General features: G+C 36.3%; 6 protein-coding genes across 7 annotated transcripts in view; 1 reads left to right on the forward strand and 5 right to left on the reverse strand.

The window, feature by feature from the left end:
* Positions 1-653, reverse strand: part of LOC126866571 (glucose dehydrogenase [FAD, quinone]-like) — an 11,972-nt gene extending 11,319 nt beyond the window's left edge. Inside the window, exon 1 of the mRNA XM_050620341.1 lies at positions 589-653. The gene's annotated coding sequence lies outside the window, so the exon portion shown is untranslated. The remainder of the gene's footprint in view (positions 1-588) is intronic.
* The window catches only part of LOC126866570 (glucose dehydrogenase [FAD, quinone]-like), a 12,718-nt gene extending 3,331 nt beyond the window's left edge, over positions 1-9,387 (reverse strand). Inside the window, exon 1 of one of the 2 annotated variants that reach the window (XM_050620339.1) lies at positions 9,273-9,387. In XM_050620339.1, coding sequence (XP_050476296.1) covers positions 9,273-9,381 — 109 coding nt within the window. In that variant the 5' untranslated portion in view covers positions 9,382-9,387. Of the gene's footprint in view, positions 1-588; positions 654-9,272 lie in introns of those variants that run through there. The other variant, XM_050620337.1, reaches the window with a different exon arrangement.
* LOC126866789 (uncharacterized) overlaps positions 1-23,202 on the forward strand; it is a 162,580-nt gene that overhangs the window by 9,393 nt on the left and 129,985 nt on the right. The window lies entirely within an intron of this gene.
* On the reverse strand, positions 5,595-8,819 carry LOC126866578 (glucose dehydrogenase [FAD, quinone]-like). The gene is made up of 2 exons (XM_050620358.1): positions 8,663-8,819; positions 5,595-7,622 (listed from the first exon to the last, which is right to left on the reverse strand). The coding sequence occupies exons 1-2, from the start codon at positions 8,802-8,804 to the stop codon at positions 6,142-6,144; spliced, it is 1,623 nt and encodes a 540-aa protein (XP_050476315.1). The 5' UTR covers positions 8,805-8,819; the 3' UTR covers positions 5,595-6,141.
* On the reverse strand, positions 11,796-14,850 carry LOC126866788 (glucose dehydrogenase [FAD, quinone]-like). The gene is made up of 3 exons (XM_050620743.1): positions 14,742-14,850; positions 14,102-14,272; positions 11,796-13,481 (listed from the first exon to the last, which is right to left on the reverse strand). The coding sequence occupies exons 1-3, from the start codon at positions 14,848-14,850 to the stop codon at positions 11,986-11,988; spliced, it is 1,776 nt and encodes a 591-aa protein (XP_050476700.1). The 3' UTR covers positions 11,796-11,985.
* LOC126866569 (glucose dehydrogenase [FAD, quinone]-like) lies at positions 17,521-20,778 on the reverse strand. The gene is made up of 3 exons (XM_050620336.1): positions 20,572-20,778; positions 19,924-20,094; positions 17,521-19,304 (listed from the first exon to the last, which is right to left on the reverse strand). The coding sequence occupies exons 1-3, from the start codon at positions 20,753-20,755 to the stop codon at positions 17,803-17,805; spliced, it is 1,857 nt and encodes a 618-aa protein (XP_050476293.1). The 5' UTR covers positions 20,756-20,778; the 3' UTR covers positions 17,521-17,802.

Consider the following 23,202-nt stretch of genomic DNA (forward strand, 5'->3'; position numbering starts at 1 on the left):
GCCAGTGAAACGTGTTGATGAGGTTAACATTCTGAAGAACCTTTTTCATATACCTGCAACCGCTGCGATGCTGCACAGCCTTTTATTTCACTATATTCGCAAAATACTTCATTTAAATCTATATGTGATGATACCTCATCATCTTGAAGTAGGCTTAAATGTAGCAACTTATACTTAACTCGCTGATGTGAAAGGCAACTATATTCGATGTCGTGCAAGTAAAATAGAAAAAGCGACGGTTTGTAGATTGTGCTAGACTAAAGAAGGTATCATGAAATAATCTTTGATGGATAGATCGCTACATCGACTATTGCACTTTACTTGATTTTCAATGCGGTGGTTATAATTATGAGAGAAATTTTTTGAGGTTTACCCATCTCTGAATAATCACATTTTTTTGTGGGTGCAGATGATAAGAGAATTAGAAGTTATTGGAAAGTGCGGTATCACTGACATACATGGTCGATCAATGAAGAAGACGACAATAAACTTACAGCATAGATGTAGATATTATTTCTTAAAAAGTAGATCAGAGATAATGAGATGGCGAAATATTAGCGAAAATGCAGAACTTTGTGCAATACATACGTAAATTAAACACCAAACGTAGGAGAGAGTTCCGATGCGACGCAATTCAAGACGACGAATGCTTCTGGTTGGCGATCGCTTATGTATTGAATGCTGAGCAATTATTGGGCGATAGGAAAAACGACATAATTATATAATCGAGGTATGAGAAATTTTTCTCAAGGTTTGAATACTTATGGCTACTTTGTAAACGTATATCTCTGGAAATACAATTATTTCGTTGTATCTACAGAATAATTTTCAAAAAAATTGCTTAGCAAACTACGACTAATCATTTGCACTATTAACACTCAAATAGACTTATGGGGTGGTGGGAAGAGAGCACCCTATTTGAAGCAATATCAATGACTATAATATACTTTTAACAGTGCAGATAGGAATAAAAATAATAAACGTGCGAGTTCGAATAGTGATCAAACTACTTTACCATTGCACCTGAACAAGGAATAGATGGGCGTGTTTCGACATAGTTCTGCATATGTTATTTTGCATATGACGTTGACCAGAGAGATAGTCATTTTTGATAACGCAGAGATAAAAGTGAATATGAATTATATAAGAACTGGGCTAACGTAGTGTGAGACCGGTACTGATCACCTGAAACAATTTTCAATAAATCTATAAATATGTGCAAAGTTGCACTACATTTTATTTGTCTGTTTCCACATGTAACCTAATGAAAAACATACATGGTGTGTTTTCAAGTTGAAGTTCAATTGAATTGAGACCCATGAATGTGTCATTTTCTCATAATTACATTAAACATGAATAGTATCATTGATTTCAGTTTGGCTGGCCTATACAAAAATTTGGCCACCTGCCTGCTAGAATGAGAGGTAATGGAATCCTAATGTAATTGACAGTTTTTGTGAATATCTCCAACATGACAACACAAAAACACATTTCGGAATCGTCGAAAATGGTTACGTGTGTCCTTTTTTACATAAATGTTTATAATACATAAATTTACATAACAGACATTTGTAACAGTATCGCATATGTAGTTGTGTACAGATTTTACTATAGGTTGCCCAAATTTCGTTTACATTGGAATGTGCCATAATCAAGAGACAAGAGCTTGGTTTCGATGACTCACTATATCCGCCCGCTACCAAGGATACGGTAACCGATACTATTGCGTAGACTGTTACGGAAGCACAATTATGGACAAAGTTCACTGTGGTGGTATTGATAGTTTTTAGCAAATTTCGGAAACTATGACCGACTGAAACTTACATGTACAGGAGCAAGATGTTCAGGATCATGCTCTCGACAACAAATTCAAAAGTCATCGATATCCGCGGGTTTTTCCAGTTTAACAGATCTCCAGTTTCGCCATCGCAAGACAATACTCCACGAGACAATATATTGCAAGACAATTCCTGGCAAAACTCACCACATTCCGTTCTGTATGTTGGCGGATATGTAGGAGTCACGCTGCTCGCCCCAGTCTCCAGATTAGTTCTCGATCAAAATATCCTATTTCGAAAACCAACATCTTCTTAGTCGACCGAGTGAGACAAGGTGGAAACCTTTTTGTACGCACCTCGTACCTTCACCAATTGAATATAAATTCTACGAAGCGTGGAACCTCGCTAATAAGGTTTATAAGGTAAATAAGGTAATTCGGTTAATAAGGTAAAGTTAAAGCAATCTTGTAACGAATGCAGATTAATAATATTTGTGTTACTCATAGAAGTTTAGAAATACATAGCTCAGATATTGCTAAATTTTCAGGGTCTAATCATTTCGAACTATTGTTAATCTTATCTAGGCTTATCGAGTATTTCGGGGTGTCACAATAGTACCATATATCAAATGCACGTATAACTGAACCCGTAATTTAAGAACAATAATTCGTGTTTGTCTACTGTAATAATCAACTATTTATTTCGTGGTCCTAAAATAAATTGTAAGAAGCAAGGTTAGCCAATTACTTATATATTCATTATTCGTATACTCGTGAGCTCATTCCGTAAAACAGATGACTACACCAGCTGCATTAGAAAGAAAAGTCGTATTATATATAACTATAGAAACTGCAGAATGAGCAGAAAATTCACAGTCCTTTGCCAGATTTTATAGAATAAGTAGTTTATATTTCCTTCTCTGTCCATCTAAGACAAGGGAATACACGGGCGCTACAACAGTGTCTGTACACCACGAAGACAAGATTTTCTTCTTATGTGCATGTAGATGCTCAAGGCGCCTAATGCCTGGGTGGGAATTTTTTTCTTGGTAATAGTAAAGGATGTTGTATGTAAAACAGGGGCTCAATGTTGTATTCTCTATGTATCTCCGTCTCTAAGGAATTGCAGTTCATTAGATTCCATCCTGTATTTCCAATCGATTTCAGACTGCACACTGTCCGGTAAAGAAATATCATATATAGCATTTCCATCGCCACCTGCTTCCAGGAGGAGTACGTCCCAATCTTCTATTTTGAACAAGCAATTCGCCATAAGGGCTCCTGTAATCGTGCAAATTGACGATACATTTTAAATAGAACGTAGTTGAGACGACTGAAAATAATTAAAAGTTATAAGTATTTTTAAGGCAGGAGTATGTAGTTTTGTTTCGAAATATCGAGAAAGGGAGACAGTTAGTCGAGATTACGAAATGAAATTCTCGATGAATTCTAAATATGATTACAAAACAAACCTAAAATACATATTGAAGAAAACAAAGAAATAAAAATATGAAGAAAACAAGATGTTATAATATAGTCGTTAATATATAGAAACGACGCACAACGTCATTAATATGCTATACATAAGATGGAGCCGTTATATGAAATTAAAATGAATTGATGAATTGCTGAATTGCTGAATCGATGAATTGATGAATTGATGAATGGATGAATGGATGAATTGATGAATTGATGAATTGATGAATTGATGAATTGATGAATTGATGAATTGATGAATTGATGAATTGATGAATTGATGAATTGATGAATTGATGAATTGATGAATTGATGAATTGATGAACTGATGAATTGATGAGTTGATGAATTGATGAATTGATGAATGGATGAATGGATGAATTGATGAATCGATGAATTGATGAATCGATGAATCGATGAATCGATGAATCGATGAATCGAGGAATCGAGGAATCGAGGAATCGAGGAATCGAGGAATCGAGGAATTGATGAATTGATGAATTGATTAATTGATTAATTGATGAATTGACGAATTGATAAATGGATAAATTGATAAATTCATAAGTTGATAAATTCTGGTATCAATTGATCAAAAAATGGAATTTTCTAACGACGTAATGAAAAAAGAACAACCCACCACGACTAATAGGTCGTAAACTGGTAACAGTAATTTGGAAGGAACACTCGTCGAAGAGTAGGGCACAATAGAATACGTGATACATACATGATGATGATGATAGAAAACGATACGCACCGATAGAAAGCACCGGTACAGTTGGTTCTATTTTCATCCCTCCGAAATGCTTCGATATCCACTTTGTACTTCTCCTATTTTCTTTGTCAGTCTGTAATATTATGTTATGATACATTCACAATAATCTTATTCGCAAGATAAGACGAAGTAATAGAGAATTATTAATGAACACATTTGGGTGATGCTGACATGTCATTAAATTAATGTGCATACTTACAAAAAATATTTTGAGATCTCTTGGTCGCTTTTGACGATTCATTACACATAAGCGTCACGGTTTTATTCAGTTTATTATTTTTTCGAAATTATTTCTACCTTAAATTTGTCCTTGATAAAAGGTTGTAACTACAAGAAAATTTATTTCAAAAATAAAAATATATATGTCTTGTAATATCTACAGAACGTTAAACGTAAGATTATGCAACGATATAATGGAACGATATAGTGGAACGCAAAGCGAAGAGTGCTATTTTGTTGATAATCACGTAAACGAGGTATTTTGAGAAATTGTTTTGCAACATCGTAAATTACGTATATTCAGTGTAAAAAAGCATTCGTACATCCTTTAAAAGGTGATAATAGTTTTTCTTAAATTTCGTGAAAGGACCTCATATCTTTTGAGAAATTAGAATAAAATTAGTATTGAAAAAATAACAGTTGGAAATTCATAGTTCCCCACCTCCTAATAACTGAAATGAAAATTTGATAACATCTAGAAAAATGGTGTGAAAATCCAACGACTACCTCTCTAACAATGTGTATAAATAACATCGTTCCGTGATTTTATTTACTTTTTGGATTTTTGCTAAACAGATGTAAATAAAATAAGTAGAATTCAGAGGAACATTGGTTTTCGACTCCGATAGTGACTGTGAATTTCTTTTATTTATCTCACCTGAAGTTCGAATTGCGTTTAGATATGGTACACTGTCAATGTATATATGCGGAAATATATCTTTTATTGTTTAGTGTACATTTTTATTTTACATGTATATGTGCACGAGATATATGGTGTTATGTACCTCTAACATATATTTCTATTCTTTCTAGTTAAACTAGAAATGCTTATAGTAAAGATAGTATTTTTCACTTTTTCAAACTGTACTTCACTATACTGTATATCCAATCTCTATAATGATTATACAATTGTATTCCTTAATTATGCAGAATTTCTCGTAGCATCCAGAAATGCGGCTGTAGATTCTGTACAAGAAAGGACGTTCTTGCAAACACGTATCCTATTTTTCCTCGCTTTCGAGTTACAGTGAATTTGTACATTAACAAGCTCTCTCTGCATAGCTTCTTAAGAAGTGTTCATAATGACCTCCTTGCATTTGAATACAAGAATGGCTTTAGCATTGTCCGTCTTGCTCTCTGTATTTGTCCAGGTATTGTTCATGAGATACAGAACTACTTCTATTATCCGATAAATTATTTCATGTGCAAAAACCACTGCTGATTATCAATGGTTTTTGCAAATATTTCAAAATCTATATTCGCAACTATAATTTTTTTCCTTAGGAACTATAGTTTCCGGCTAACAGAAACATGTATAAGAAAAGTTACTCAAAATGTTAATTTCTCGAATGTCACTAGTCGGCAGCCAACAGTTGCATCTGTATCACTCTCGTTTTGCTTACGTTTATCGCCTCGACGCGTTGAACATATTATAGTATTTTATTGTACTACATTTCCTCTTGAAGGAGCAATTATATCAAAGTCAACGTTCGCACGATACATGACGAAATCAAAGACAAATTATTGTAATAACTATTTTATTGCATAACACATAGTTTATACTATTATACATGTACGAAACATTTTTCTTATCCTAACAAAGTACGTGCGATCATACTACTTTAAACATTATGATATCTAGAGGACGGATGCAGTATTACGATATATATTCGAAAGAATGTTTCTTCATATAATTATAATCTAAATTCACTTACGTTAATTTGACGTTGATCGTGTAATTTTATAAAACAAGGCTATATTTTAAACCGTGCTCCGCCATACGCGATACATAATGAAAATTTGTTTTCAATTCACAACCGTATGTTTTTATTACGTAATGGTATACTACTAGCAGTCGCTTAAAATGAATTTACAAAAGTAGCAATCAATCCGAACCCTATTTCTTCAACCAATCCTCTTTTACCATGTCGGCACCCTTCTCGCCAATCATAATAGTCGGCGCATTGGTATTACCACTCACTTGGTTTGGCATAATCGAAGCGTCTATGACTCGAAGTCCAGCAACTCCATAAACTCGAAGCCGAGAATCTACCACGGCTTTCGCGTCCGACTTAGGCCCCATTTTGCAAGTACCCACGGGGTGATATATAGTCACGGGAACAAATCTGGCCATACACTCCCAGAAAGGATCGCTATACATGGGAATATGTTTGCAGCCAGGAAATGGTGTCGGATTCATTTCGCTCCCATAACGTTTGAACGAAGCCGTCTTACTCAATTCAAACACAAACTTAGCTCCTTCGACCAATGTCGCCATGTCTTCTGGCTCCTTCAAATAATTCGGATAAATCAATGGATGATCGAACGGATTGTTGCTTCGAAGCTTGATAACACCTCTGCTTTTTGGTCTTAAAAGTGCGGGAAACGCGCTCCACGAGCCCCTACCGCCAAGCTTTCCATATACGGCGTCGTAGAATTCTCTGGTCAGTCCACGATCTTCCCTAAAAATTTCGGTATTTGGTCCCGATGACATAAAATGCAGTTGTATGTCTGGGAAGTCATCGGAGGCATTCGCGTATTTAGTATTGATAAAACATGTTCCCTCCACTGTTGCTAAGGTAGACAAAGGACTATCACCGGACATGGCGTATTCTAGAATATAGCTAATATTAGTCATCTTGCTCAGTATGGATGAAATTTCCTCATTCACTAAAAACATAAGGCCTCCCACTCCTACATGATCTTGAAGATTATGGCCCACTCTTAAATCCTGAATCACTGGTATACGGTGTTCCGATAAGTGTTCTTTAGGTCCTATTCCCGACAACATCAATAACTGGGGGCTATTGATAGTTCCTCCGGAAACGATCACCTCCTTGTTGGCACCTACGCTCAACGTCTCCCCGTTTCTAACGAACTCTACGCCGTAAGCCTTTTTCGACGACGAATCTATTAAAATTTTGGTAACATATGCTTCCATAGCGACGTGGAAATTCTTACGCGTCCTGGCTGGCCGCAAGAAGGCTTTCGCCGTGGAGCAGCGGCTACCATCTCTGATGGTGCCTTGAGGAATCATAAAGCCAGTTTGCCGTTCGCCATTAATATCTCGAATCTCGTAACCCATTTCTTGGCCGGCTTGAATGAACGCAGCGGCCAGGGGAGTGTGCCATTGTGGTTCTTCAACGGTTAAGTACCCGCCGGTCGAATGATACGGTGTTTTGGCGTAGCTGTGATTTCGATTGTCTTCGGATTTGAGAAAATAAGGTAGCACATCCTGATAAGACCATCCTGGATTGCCTTGTTGTTCCCAGATGTCGTAGTCTTTTTTGGCACCACGGACGTAAAGCATGGAGTTTATTCCGCTGCTACCTCCAAGTAATTTGCCACGTGGCCAGCGGCAACGACCATTCTCCATTGCTGTGGGTATAATTTACGTTAAAGTATATCAAAAGTGTTGCAAATAATTCATGAACGAATATTGTTGTCGTTTGGTTATTAATTCATGTTTATATATCTTTGGGTTCGGCGATAGATTCATTCTTCAATTTAGATTTGACATTAAGTATGCCTAAATCTATCTATTGGTTCTAAATACAAATCAATATAATTCAAGTGGTGTTTCTTGAAATTAATAAGCCTGCATATTTATAAATTAATAAAAAGCAATATTAATTTTGGCAATTGTTCAAGTGGTTTCCACTTCAAGTAAAACTGCACATCATTTCTAGTGTTTAGCTTTCTTAGTCTTCAAAGCCATTGAGTATTGTTTAACACTTAATCAATTTGACGGACCTCTCAGCCTCATAGCCTTACTAGGATCATGCTTTTGATGCGTGCGGCGGGGTACAGACAAGCCAGTTTTTCGTAATTGTATAAATACCCATAGACCCATGGCTTCGAAGCTCTTTCGTAAAGTAACGCTACTAGCGTGCGTATCTGGATTAGCATACACATTGTACTTACACTTAATCTTGTTTATATAAATATTCTATTATCCATTCATCCACCCATTTCCTCTCTCTCTCTCTCTCTTTCTCTTTCTCTCTCTCTCTCTTTCTCTTTCTCTTTCTCTCTCTCTCTCTCTCTCTCTCTATTACGAGATAAAACATTAATAGCAGTAATACCTGTATGTTTTTAGTAATTGTAGAATACAAAATTTCAAATCTGTTATTTTAACTGCTCTGGTATGTTTAGTGACAGTTTACGTTAGAAATGAATTGTGATGATTTGCCAATGTTATAGAAAGATTTACCTATTTACATGCTTCGTTTATTCTCATTGCTATAGATTGCATTTTATAATCCTTTTCAAGCGTTATATAATTTTATCTACTTCCCATTCTTTTCAACGTAGAAAATAGAGCGTTAGACGTGGATGATTAGAGGATGCAGTATTGTTTCTGTAATCAACTATTTACTGTTTTTATTTATAAGTCAGAATAATTCGACACTTTTTACCTCGACAGTAATTTTCATTGGGTTCCGTCGTGTATTCCCAATCGATTTTGGTGAGCTGCAGATTGTCGGCAAGAGAAGGAATATCATAGACAGCACTTCCATCTCCACCTGCTTCCAGCAGGAGTACGTTCCATTCTTCCATTTCGGACAAGCGACTTGCCACCACGGCTCCTGTCATCGTGTAAAGTTACAGAGCATTTTGAAGAAAACATATCTATAAAATCTAAATCCAGTTTAACGTCCCAGATATCTTTGAATCGAATGTCCGTAGCCTAATTTCAAAACATCATGTAAAGGAGATAATTTGTCGAAATTCGCGATAATGCAAAAGTACGTTTACAAAGTAAGCGGAAAATATATTTAGACGAAGGAAATTAGATGTTAAAGTAACGTACAATATTGCTAATATATCCAGTGGATTGTCAGAGTCGTCAAAAGAAATTTGGCAAAAAATCGGGATATGTGAATTGTTAAATTTTTTGCATCTATCCATCATATTAGGAGCAATAACGCGACCTTCTTCGCACGCAAACACATGGATGCAGTTATCTTTGACAAATTTTTATCAGTTTAGGACGGAACTTCACGTGGATAATATGAAAAACCATACCTGCAGAACCACCGCCCACGACTATGAAATCGTAAGCTGGCAATAGCGATTTGGAAGGAAGATTCGTCGAAGAGTAAGGAACAATCGAATAGATGACGTATAGCGACATGCTTAGGAGCATCGAAATGATCGATGTGATCGGTTGTGACTTCATCCCTCCGAAAATGATACGTTTGACATCCATTTTGTACTTATATTTCCGCTGTCAATCTATGATTTTAAGTTACAGAGAATTATTAATAAACACGTATTATTCTTATTTATCTCTTCAGACACGATCGGTATTTGCTTCTTACATACTTCAATCTACTATATTCCAATGGTTTGTAGCAGAGTTTGTAGAAACAAATATCTTGTTTGCTAGTTATTCTAAGAACAGTACAGCTCATTAATTTCGATGACCTTAATACATATTGCCAAAGTTAACGTTTTGGACAATTTTTTCATATACCGGCCAGGTGATACTCGACTTTTGTTTCCAAGTAGATATTCGTAAAATAATTCAATGAAATTCACGCTATGATTACTCTTCATCTTGCTGTACACAATCTCATTTTTATACAGCTCAACCTAAACTTAGCTCACTGATGAGGAAGCTAACTATTTTTAACACTTTACAAATACAGAAGAGAAATCTATGTGGTATCAGTAAACTTATAGCATGGATGTGGATATTATGTGGTAAAATATAAAAGATCAGAAATAATGTAGTAGCCAAGTATTAGCGAAAATACTGAATTTAAAGAACGATTTCATATATGGGTGATTATGTTTACCATACCTAAGAGCGTGCTTCGATGCGACGTGAACAGTGGTGACGAACGCTTCTTGGTGGGTGCTTAAATACTATATTCTGTGTCACTATTGTATCAGGTCAGAATTACATACATATGTGCGTCTCTTATCTAAGGTAAACAAAGATGCGATTAATTTATGTAGATCATGGATACATTTCAGATCTCGACTGTTGCGGGAAGATTTAGAGGGTTTGTCCAAATTGTGGATATTGGATCAGCAAAAAAGTCGTGCCTGATTCTAAAAGATAAATATTTTTTTTACAAGTGTCATATATCATTGAGATAAAGATGGTGATATTCAATTGTTATTTCAATAATGGAAATTTGTGTTTTGATACATTCTTGTTTTGCCAGCTTTTACAACGCAATAAAAGATTTTGATAATAAGCGAGCAACAGGTTTATCTGCGCGTTATTTCATGTTGCTGGAATTCTGGGAAGATGTAACGGTGCAAAATGTTGCAAAAATATTCACGATGTTTACCACGACTGTACGGCAGCTTTCCGCACCATAAAAAAATAGTTTGCAAAATTCAGACGTAGTGATTTTAAACTGCATGACCAGTCACACTCTGGCCGACTTTCTCTGGTAGACGATGACATTGTGCTCAATTTATTGCAATATAATCTCCGAATTTCGACTGCAGGACGCTTCTAAAAAAGCAATGCTTGTGCAGGTAAGTACAAATTAATTATCAAATTAATAGGGGCATGAATAATTGATAATATTTAAAAAAATGGGAAAATTCTTATTGCTCCATCGAAATACTGCCAGCCAGCTTCACGACGACCAGATTGTAAAGCCTACCCCAAACTCAAACCCAGCTCTTTGATGTTATTGACTTTCAATTCAATTATAGCAGACTTGTCTCATTCTGAATGGATCTTTATCCAAGTTCGTCCAACCCTCGATTGTATAAATAAACAGAAGATAAGTGTTAAGTTTCCAGGTCAGGTAATTCTGTCCAGCTGTCAACAACAAATACTAACGCGTATGATTTTACGGGAGTATAATTATAGGCAGAACTCAATGTAGTGGTGTCTGTAGATTTTTGCTAAAGTTGTTCAGGATCATAAAATAACAAGATATTAAAAAATCATCGAAATCCGTGTGAACGCAATGGTTCTACAGTTTCACCACCGATACTTGTCAATGCAATATTTCTCAAGACAATACTCTGCGAGACAATATATCGCAAGATAATAGTTCGCAGTAAAATCCCACATAAGACTCATCACACTCATTTTTGTATGTTGGCGCAAATGTAGACGTTACTTTCTTCGCTCAAATCGGATGACGTTTCTCCAAAACCAACGCCTTCCTAATAGATGCTCTGGGAGGAGATAGATAACCTTGAAGCGGCAGCAAGGGGACGCAGCTCAGATCCTCATCGACTTCCCGAGGACTCGGATCGGTTTACGATGCGTCGATTGGGATTAGAACAACTCGTATCGGTAAGTGAGAACTAATTTAACAATCTACTAAGTCACATTTTCTCTGGAATCATTTTAAAATACCGAAGTATCATTCCCACCAAATTTTACTTAAAATAATTTCGCTTATGTAATAAGTGTTGAGGTTATTCGATGTGTAAACAGAGAAAACACGTGAATAAATTGTAAGGCAGAAAATATATTTAAATAGAAGTGTAATAAGTAAGAATACAATTTGAGCTGGTCCGGATCCGCACGCTAGCTGTGTTACCCAATAACTGAAAAACCCCGAAGCCAAAGTCGCCTGTCTACTGTTTATGGCTTGACTTCGTCGCATTCTTTTGTCTACGCGCTGTCAATGGCTTCAGTGCTTGAACAAACTAAAAAGACCAGATATAGAGTTTTCTTAGAAGTGGTAACCACTTCAACAATAAGTGCACGTAATAGTACAAGTAGGTGCATAAAATTAATTTACAAAAGCAGCTATTGATATACGTCTAATTCCATCAACCATTTCTCTTTGACCATATCGGAACCCTTCTCTGCGATCATGATAGTCGGCGCATTGGTATTGCCACTGATCAAATTTGGCATAATCGAACTGTCTATAACTCGAAGTCCAGTAATTCCATAAACTCGAAGCCAAGGATCAACCACCGCTTTTGGGTCCGACTTTGGCCCCATCTTACAAGTACCCACGGGGTGTGATATAGTTAAAGGGAAAGATCTGATCATGCACTCCCAGTACGGGTCGCTATACAATGGGATATGCTTGCAGTCAGGAAATGGATTCGGATTCAGTTTGCTTCCGTAACGTCTAAGCGAAACAGTTTTACTCATCTCGAGTACAAATTTAACTCCTTCGATCAATGTGGCCATGTCTTCTGGCTCCTTGAAATAATTTGGATAAATCAATGGGTGATCGAAAGGATTGTTGCTCCGAAGCTTGATAATTCCTCTACTTTTAGGTCTTAAAAGGGTAGGATACACACTCCACCCGTCCTTATTGTGAACATCTCTATATACGACATCATAGAATTCTCTCGTCAATCCAAAAATCTTTCTAGTGCTCTCTGAGTAGTCCCCCGTTGACCAAATATGCATTTGTATGTCTGGAAAATCGTCGGAGGCATTCGCATATTTAGTATTAATAAAACCTAGTACTTCATTAAATCCTAAGGTTGTCAAAGGACCGTCTCCGGATATAGCGTACTCTAGGGCATAGCTAATATTAATCAGTCTGCTCTGTACGATTGAAACTTCTTCATTCACTAAGAATATAATGCCCCCCGCACTTATATGGTCTTGAAGATTGTGGCCCACTCCTAAGTCCTGAATCACTGGTATACCGTGTTCCGATAAGTGTTCTTTAGGTCCTATTCCTGACAACATCAACAGCTGGGGGCTATTGACAGCTCCTCCGGAAACGATCACTTCTTTGTTGGCATGTACGCGCAACGTTTCCCCGTCTCTAACGAACTCTACGCCGTAAGCTCTTTTCGTTGACGGATCTATTAAAATTTTGGTAACATACGCTTCCATGGCGACGTGTAAATTTTTCCGCATCCTGGCTGGCCGCAAGAAGGCTTTCGCCGTGGAGCAGCGGCTACCATCTCTGATGGTGCCTTGAGGAATCATAAAGCCAGTATGCCGTTCTCCGTTAATATCTCGATTCTCGTAACCCATTTCTTTGCCGGCTTGAATGAACGCAGCGGCCAGAGGAGTGTGCCATCGTGGTTCTTCTACGGTTAAGTACCCGCCGGTCGAATGATACGGTGTTTTGGCGTAGCTGTGATTTCGATTGTCTTCGGATTTGAGAAAATAAGGCAGCACATCCTGATACGACCATCCTGGATTGCCCTGCTGTTCCCAGATGTCGTAGTCTTTTTTGGCACCACGGACGTAAAGCATGTAATTTATGCCACTGCTGCCCCCGAGTACTTTGCCACGTGGCCAGCGGCACTGACCGCCTTCCATCGCTGTTGACATAATTTACAGTAAAGAACTTTGAAAGCATCGCGAGTAATTCGTAATGAAATATTGATTTTAGAAAGTCACTGATTCACATTAACTTCTCTTTGGAATGGACGATAGATTCATTTTTCGATTTATGTTAACACTAGAACTGTGCAAATATATCTGACTGTTCTATGTATAAATCGGTATATATAAATAAAGTATAAAGTTCTATATACAAATCAAGTGTCATTACTTAAAATAAATAGATCTATATAATTATATATTAATGTAAACTTTGTTCAGTATTAATTGCGCCTGAAATATCTGTTTATTGCATTAGAAACATAATTTTAGTCCGATATTTTCACGTCTTTTTAGTGCTAATTGCAAGATTATGATGCGCACAGATTTTAGAATGCTTTACTTAATATTTACTCGCTTCATTTATTCTCATTGCCATAGGTAGTACTTTATATTCTCTTCTAAGCATGATAATATTTTATCTGTCTTTTCTCAAATTCCTTTTTTTTTTCAATGGAAAAAATAGTGCGTTGGACGTGAATGATTAGAGTGTCTGATATTATTATTGTAATTATGTACCTATCATTATTATAGTTAGGTATTATTCAATATTATTTACCGAGACAGTAATTTTCATTCGGTTCCGTCGTGTAATTCCAATCGATTTTAGATCGTTGCAAATTGGCGGCAAGAGTAGGAACATCATACATAGCACTTCCATCGGCACCTGCTTCCAGCAGGAGTACGTCCCAATCTTCTACCTCGGACAAGCGATTCGCCATAACGGTTCCTGTAATGGTGTAAATTCACAGAGTATTTTAATAAAACATGCCTAAGAAAATTTTTTCTTAAACGTTACAAATATTTTCAAATCAGGAATTTGTAGTTTTACATCAACACATCGAGATTGGGAGTAAAATTGTCGAAATTAGAAATAATACTTCGCGGTAAATTCACAATATGTTTGCATAATGATCTCATAGCATACTTATATGAATGGAATAAGATATTAAAATTTCTTCATTAATGTATATAAATAGCGTATATGATCACTAATACCTACGATAAATAGATAGAGTCGGAAAATGAAATTTGGAAAAAATCGATATATGGGAAGTACGTAACATTTTTGGTGTTACGCTATCATACAAGTAACAATGCTTTCTTCCTTGCACGCACATACGCAGCTGCGGCTGTTTTAGTTACACTTTTATCAGATTTTTAACGGAACTTTGTATCGGCATCGTGATAAGACGTACCTGCTGAACCACCGCCTACGATTATGAAATCGTAAGTCGGCAGTAATGATTTGGTAGGAATATTGGATGAAGAGTATGGAACAATCGAATAGATGACATACAGCGACATGCCTAAGAGTATCGATTGCACCGAATGCGTTTTCATCCCTTCGAGAAGGATGCGATTGACATCCATTTTACACTCCTCCGAATTCATTTATCAATCTGTAACATTAATGTTCGATACCTTAACATACATCTTATTAGCGATATAAGTAGAAGAGAATTATTACTAAATGTATATTGCTATCATCTTTTCTTTCGGGCCGTAAGGGTCTTTGGTGCTTTCATTCTTAAACCTACTTTTCTCGAATAGAATCTAGCGTAACTAATATATATCTTTTTAGTGAGTGTATCGCAACGATTTTAATTGCCAGTGAAACGTGTTGATGAGGTCAACATTCTGAAGAACCTTTTTCATATACCTGCTATCGCTACGATGTTGCACAGCCTTATATTTCACGATATTCGCAAAATATTTCATTTAAATCTATGAGACGATGAAATAGCAACTATTTTCGATATCGTGCAAGTAAAATAGAAAAAGCTACGGTTTGTAGATTGTGCTAGACTAATAAAAGGTATCATAAGATAATCTTTGATGAGTAGATCGCTATATCGACTGTTGCACTTTATTTGATTTTCAATGCGTAAAAATGTTATAAATATAGTTCTCGTCACAAGAAAATCGTTTTGTAACCAAAAAATTACAAAATTGTTAAACAGCACATATGGTATTAAACATAAATTGCTTTGTTCCTTGCAAGCCAAGGTTGAGCGGTGGTTATAAATATGGGAGAAAGTTGTTCAAAATGGTGAGTTTGACGAAGTATTTCGATGTCATCGATTTCTTCGGAGTTTACCTCTCTCTGAATAATCACATCTTTTTAGTGCATGCAGATGATAAGAGAATAAGAAGCTAATTGAAGTTATGGTGAAACTGGCATGCATGGCTGAGAAAAGAATAAGACGGCAATAAATTTACAGTACAGATGTAGATACTATTTCTTAAAAGACAGATCAGAGATAATGAAATGGTAAAATATTAGCAAATATACAGAAATTTATGCAATACATACGTGGATGAAACACCAAGCGTAAGAAAGTGATCCGGTGATCTGTAATTCAAAACGACGAATGCTTCTGGTTAGCGATCGCTTATGTAGTGAACTCTTAGCAATTATTGACACATGAAAAATGACATGATTACGTAATCAACATATCAGAAATTTTTCCCCAGGTTTGAACAACTTAACATAATTTTGCAAAAATATCTTTTTGGACATAGGATTATTTCATTGTATCAGCAGTACAATTTTCAGTAGTTCACTTAGCAAAAACACATTTAGTCATACATGAATACAGGAATAAAAATAGTAAACGTGGAATTCGATTAGTGATCAAATTATTTTATTATTTCACCTCAATATGGAGTTTCGACGTAATTCAACTTAAATCAATTAGTAAACCATTGACGAGAGAGATAGCGAATTTTGATAACGCAAAGCTAAAAATGAATATGAATTAGATAAGGACTGAGCTAACGTAATATGAGACCGGTATTAACCACCTGAAATAATTTTCAATGAATCTGTTTTTAAGTTGAACACAAAAATATATTTCGCATATACTATAAATAATAATAAATCGGAGTAATTAAGTTCAGGATAGCTTATAAAATAGCAGGGGTTTACATTGGAATCTGTTATAAACAAGAGATGAGAGCTTGGTTTCGGTGACTCACTATACCCGTCCGCTGCCAGGGATACGGTAAGCAATACTATCGCGTACGCCCCTACGGAAGCACAATTATAGTTAAAATGAACTGTGACGTTATCGATAGTTATTTGCGAATGTTTCAGAAATTATGAAGTCGTCAAATAGTAAGAAGCAAGGTTAGTCAATTACTTATATGTTCATTATCCGTATAATCGTGTGCTTATTCATTAAAACAGGCGATTACATTAGCTTCATTAGGAAGGAAAGTTGTTTTATGTACAATTATAGAAACTGCAGAATGAGCACAAAATTCACAGTCCTTTACTAGATTTTACAGAATAAGCAGTTTATATTTCTTTTTCTGTCCCTCTAAGAGAAGGGAATACACGAACGCTCCCAGAGCGTCTGTACACTACGAAGACATAGTTTTCTTTCTATGATCATGTAGACACTCAGGGCGCCTAGTGCCTGGATAGCAAATTTTTTTCCTGGTTATAGTAAAGGATGTTGTACGTAAGACAGGGGCCCAATGTTGAATTCTGCAATCTCTTAATGTTACCCGTGGATTCAAAAGCAGAGGACATCTACAGATATAAAAGACGACAATTAACGTGTGACTGGACGTCTAGAGGTTAGACCCGTGTCGAAACAAAATAGGTAAAGGTTGGTTTTGAATGTTATTCGGAAGAGAGACCTTATTAAGAAAATACACCAGTTAGACCGGGTTGCAAGATCCAAAGAACGCTTACCAGTAAGATTAGCCTCAAATTGTCAGATTGGTCACCTAAGTGGTCGTTGATTGCTTCTCGATAGAAATACCATCGCGGCTAAATGAAGGGTATTCATTCAAAGTTGCTACATTTCTAAACATCCACATTGGTAACGTCGAGAGCGGAACGGATTAAATATAATCGAACGACCAAACGAAGCTACCATAAGTGAAGTTCAATCGCAATTGGCATGAAGCAGCAACTAATTTCTTCTTGTTCCAAAAAATTAGAATCTCAAGCTAAAAATTATTGGAATAATCGACGCAGTATGAATGGACTAACCGATTGCCTGCTTTATTTGTTTTTTATTGTAAACGTGGCGATATTTAGCGAGTTACATTAATAATCTATTCCAACGAGGCTTCTTCATATGATTACAATCGAGCATCATTTAACACAAGGTTACACAATATGACCATATTCTGACTTGTGGTTCGCCGTACGAGATGTATAATAAAAATCTTTTTCAGTTAAAAACAATAATTTTCTATTATGTAACAATAATACAGAACTATCATCTATCTTAAATGAATTTACAACTGTTTACCTACATCCTGTTCCTTCAACCACTTCTGTTTTACCATATCGGAACCCTTCTCTGCGATCATAATAGTCGGCGCATTGGTATTGCCACTGATTAAATTTGGCATAATCGAACTATCTATGACTCGAAGTCCAGTAACACCGTAAACTTGAAGCCAAGGATCTACTACGGCTTTTGAATCCGACTTAGGCCCCATCTTGCAAGTACCCACGGGATGAAATATAGTCGCGGGATAAAATCTGATCATGCATTCCCAGTAAGGATCGCTATACATAGGAACATGCTTGCAGCCTGGGAATGGTTTCGGATTCATTTCGCTCCCGTAACGTTTGAAAGAAGCAGTTTTACTCATCTCGAGCACAAACTTAACTCCTTCGACCAATGTAGCCATGTCTTCTGGCTCCTTGAAATAATTCGGATAAATCAATGGATAATCGAAAGGATTGTTGCTTCGAAGCTTGATAACACCTCTGCTTTTCGGTCTTAAAAGCGTAGGATACGCGCTCCACACGTCCTTATCCTGAAGCTCTCCATATACGGCGTCGTAGAATTCTCTGGTCAATCCACGTATCTCTCTAATTATGTCGTTGTTCTGTCCCGATGAATAATAATGCAGTTGTATGTCTGGGAAATCGTCGGAGGCATTCGCATATTTGGTATTGATAAAAGCTATTCCTTCGATATTTCCTAAGTTGGTCCAAGGACCCTCTCCGAATATGACGTATTCTAGTACGTTGCTAATATTATACAACCTACTCTGTACGAGTGCAATTTCTTCATTCACCAAGAACGTAAGGCCCCCCGCACTTATATGGTCTTGAAGATTATGGCCCACTCTTAAATCCTGAATCACTGGTATATTGTGTTCCGTTAAGTGTTCTTTAGGTCCTATTCCCGACAACATCAACAACTGGGGACTATTGATAGTTCCTCCGGAAACGATCACCTCCTTCTTGGCACGAACGCGTAATGTCTCTCCATCTTTAACGAATTCTACGCCATGAGCCTTTTTCGACGACGGTTCTATTAAAATTTTGGTAACATGCGCATTCATAGTGACTTGTAAATTCTTGCGTGACCTGGCTGGCCGCAGGAAGGCCTTTGCCGTGGAGCATCGGCTTCCATGTCTGACGGTAGCCTGAGGGTTCATGAACCCAGTGTGTCGTTCTCCGTTAATGTCTCTATTTTCGTAACCCATTTCTTGGCCTGCTTGAATGAACGCAGCGGCCAGGGGAGTATGAAATGGAGGTTCTTCGACGGTAAGGTAGCCACCGGTCGAGTGATACTGTGTGTTTGTGTGGAAGCGATTTCGATTGTCTTCGGATTTTAGAAAATAAGGCAGGACATCCTCGTAAGACCATCCTGGATTGCCTTGTTGTTCCCAGATGTCGTAGTCTTTTTTGGCACCTCGAACGTATAGCATAGTGTTTACCATGCTGGTGCCTCCGAGCACTTTACCACGTGGCCAGAGGCAACGACCGTCTTCCATCGCTGTCGGTATAATTTACCGTAAAGTACACCGAACGCATTACGAATAATTTGTAGCGGTACATTGATCTAGGTTGGTTATTGATTCTCATTTATATCTGTTTAGATTCGAGAATACATTTTTCGATTTATCTTAAGAAGGAACCGCCTAAATGTTCCTAGATGTTCTATATGTATGAAACAGTGCAATGCACGCGATATTACTAAAATAAATAAATCTACACAATCATATTCCATCAAAATGGAAATTATGTTATTTTGGCCAAAATATTTGTATGTTTCTAATAACTGTAAAAAGGAGAATCTCTTATTCATTCTCTTAATCATTTTCTCATCTTTAGGTAATTTTAGAATTGAAAGATGGTGATGTACCAATGTTCTGGAATGCTTTACTTATTTATTCGCGTTGCCATAGATTGCATATTATAATTCCTTCCAAGCGTGACATGATTTTATCTTTCCTTTCTTTAATTTACTTTCTACATCGTGAAAAATAAAACGTTTGACCTGGACGCTTAAAGGGTGATTGCAGTGTTTCTTTTGCAATTATTTAATTAATTAATTATTTTGTAATTATTTAACTTATAATTATTATAGTTAGGTATTATTGGGTATTATTTACCTCGACAGAAATTTTCACTAGGTTCCACCCTGTATTTCCAATCGATTTCGGAGAGCTGCACACTGTCGGCTAAAGAAGGAATATCATATATAGCACTTCCGTCGCCACCTGCTTCCAGGAGGAGTATGTCCCAATCTTCTATTTCGGACAAGCGATTCGCTATAACGGCTCCTGTAATCGTGTAAATTGACAGAGCATTATAAATTGAGCATACTTAAAATAATTGAATCTAATTGAAGATTACAAATATCTGTAAATTAAAAAACTATGTAGTTTCGTTTCAAAACACCAAGAAAGAGACAATTTGTCCAAATTATGAAATGAAATTGGCGATAAATTCAAAATAGTTTACAAAACAAACCTAAAATACGTTTATATGAAGAAAACAAAATGTTAAAATCTAATCTTTAATACATACAAACGATGCATAGCGTCATTAATATACTATATATACATGATACTATACGTTATATGAAATTTGCGTTGGTAAAATATCAAAATATGTAAGTTGTTAAATTCTCGTGTCAGTTGATTGTACAAGAAATAATACGCTCTTTTTCATACGTAAACAAACGAGTACGTTTATCTTTATCACATTTTTATCACATTTAAGACCGAAATTCACGTGGACAATATGAAAAGACATACCTGCAGAACCACCGCCCACGACTATGAAATCATAAGATGGCAATAGTAATTTGGAAGGAACATTCGTTGAAGAGTAAGGAACATTCGAATATATGACATATAGCGACAGACTTAAGAGCATCGAAAGCACCGATATGATCGGGTCTGATCTTACTCCTCCGAAAATAATCCGTTCAACATCCATGTTGTATTTCTCCGAAATCCTTTATCAATCTGTAATATTAAGTTTTCATACCTTACGAACCATCTTTTTGCAACATAACACGAGGTGGCAGAGAATTATTTCTGAATGCATATTACCATTATTTGTCCTTTTGGATGCTAAGGGGATTTGGTTCTTACCTCGTTAAATTACTTTGGTCTAGTGGGTTGTCGTAGAGAGAATTTTTTGTTTGGTAATTATTTTTTTATTATCATAAAATCTCGCCAGTTTTGATGATATTGAGGCATTCTGTTGCCACGCTAGCGTGAAGTAATATTCGATGAATTGACTGAGATATGCAATGTTGTGCTATATTCTCGTCTTCGATTGGTCAAAAATATAAGCAATGTATCTACCGCTACTGAAAATTTGTTTACTGTAATCCGTAAAATACATTATTAAATAATACATTTAGTGGTAAACATAAATTGTTCTACAACTCGGAAACTAAAGTCGAGCGGCGGGTTGAAAAGAAAGTCGTTCAGAATGTTGATTTTAATGAAATATCTCAGTGTCAGTGAAATAGTTAAGATGTTCCCTTGTCTGACTAACCGTATTATTTTTATTTATACAATTGATAGAAAAATGAAAAGCTATGTAAAATAGTGGTGACACAGACGCAAATGGCTGATAACATCTTAAGATACCAAAAACTTACAATGGACATGTGGATATTATGTCTCAGAATTCAGAAGATTATAAGTAACCAAAAAATCAAGTACTAGAGAAAATACAGAAACTTGGAATATACATACATGAATTCAACACCGAACGTAAAAGAGTGGACCCAATACGATGTAGATCAAGGCGACGAGCGCTTTTGTACTGGCGATTGCTTAAATACTGAATTCTGAGCAACTATTGTGTATCATCGGAAATTTCATGAATATAAGGACATGGTATGTGTCTTATCTAAGATATACAGAGATGCTGACAACATATTTTGACGTGTTTCAGATTGCAACAATTGCGAAAAGAGTTTGGTTCTTTATCTAAATATTGCTTGATAAATATTGGGTTATTGCAAAAGTTTGTGCTCGACTCTAACTGATGCACTAAATTATTTTTCTGCATGTCGTATCTGTTGTTGCATACGCAGACTGCATAGCGGATAAAAGTAGCGATATTCAATTGTTATTTCAACTAAAAACTTTTGTGTTTTGACAACTTATGCATTGTAAAAAAGAATTTGATATAGATAAGAAGGATTTTGAAGATAATGACCGAGGAAAATATTCATTTGCGTCTTGCTGGAAAGTTGTAACGTTGCGAATTACCGGAAAAAATATTCGCGATGTTTATCTAGACCGTGCAGCAGCTCTTCATACAAACAAAATTTTCTCTACTTCTTCTTCAATTGAAATTCGGAGATTATTTTACAATTAATTGAGCACAATATCATCGTCTATTAAAGAAGGTTGACCAAGCGTAGCTGTTCGTCCAGTTGGAAGTGCGCACGTTTGAATTGCGCAAACCATTTTTTTATTGCATCAAGAGCTGGTAGATTGTGGTAAACATCCTGAATATTTTTACAGCAGTTTCCGCAGTTATATCTTTCCAGAATTCGAGCGACGTGAAATGACGCAAATATATCTTTTCTTTTCCTCATTTTCAAATGCTTCTCTTAGAAGGTAAACGCTGTTGAAACATAAAGTCTGCCGTTGGAATAACATTCGAAAATCGCTATTTTTATCCGCTATGAACTTTTCACATGCGATAACTGATGTGATTTGCAGAGAAATATTTAAGCGACGTATATTGGAATCGGCACGAAATATTTGCACTCGTCGGATAGTTATCGTCGAAGATGACTCCTTTCTTTTTCCTTGTCACGCAAATTTCCTTTCCCGGCATGCTAGTAAGACGGTATGGTTCCGCAGCTATGGCATTTCTCCGTTGTTTACTATCGGTTTTAAAGCCGCCGGGGCCTCTAAAATTCCGAACAAATACTGAGTCCAAAAATTACAATTGGAAATATTTCGTGTCAAAATTAGTTGCTAAAAATGCGCCAAGACAACTAGAATATTACACTAATTAAAAATAACTGTGAGTATTATTCATAAATGTACAGAGTGAAACGATAAGAACTACACATCATCCAAAATAACTCGTTACCTAATGATTGTAATAAAAAATATTTTGTATGAATTGTATTGCATTTGAACTCATGGGTTGGTAGCAATTAGATTTTCTCATGTATCATATTTTCTGAGTTATCCAGGTAACCTTGAGTTGCTTCAAGTTCAATGCACTTCTTTTAAGTTCCACGTTGGAGCTGATATGAGATCTGTAATGAGATGATTTTGAATTGACCTTAGACCTCAAGACTAGGCAAAGCGTTGAGTGTAATTGTACTTACTTTTGATGTTTTTGTTTCGAATTTTCGCCGATTTCTTCTTCACATTTCATGTGAAGCAGATACGTGAAAT

The sequence above is a fragment of the Bombus huntii genome, chromosome 6 (assembly GCF_024542735.1).
Source record: "Bombus huntii isolate Logan2020A chromosome 6, iyBomHunt1.1, whole genome shotgun sequence".
Taxonomy (NCBI): domain Eukaryota; kingdom Metazoa; phylum Arthropoda; class Insecta; order Hymenoptera; family Apidae; genus Bombus; species Bombus huntii.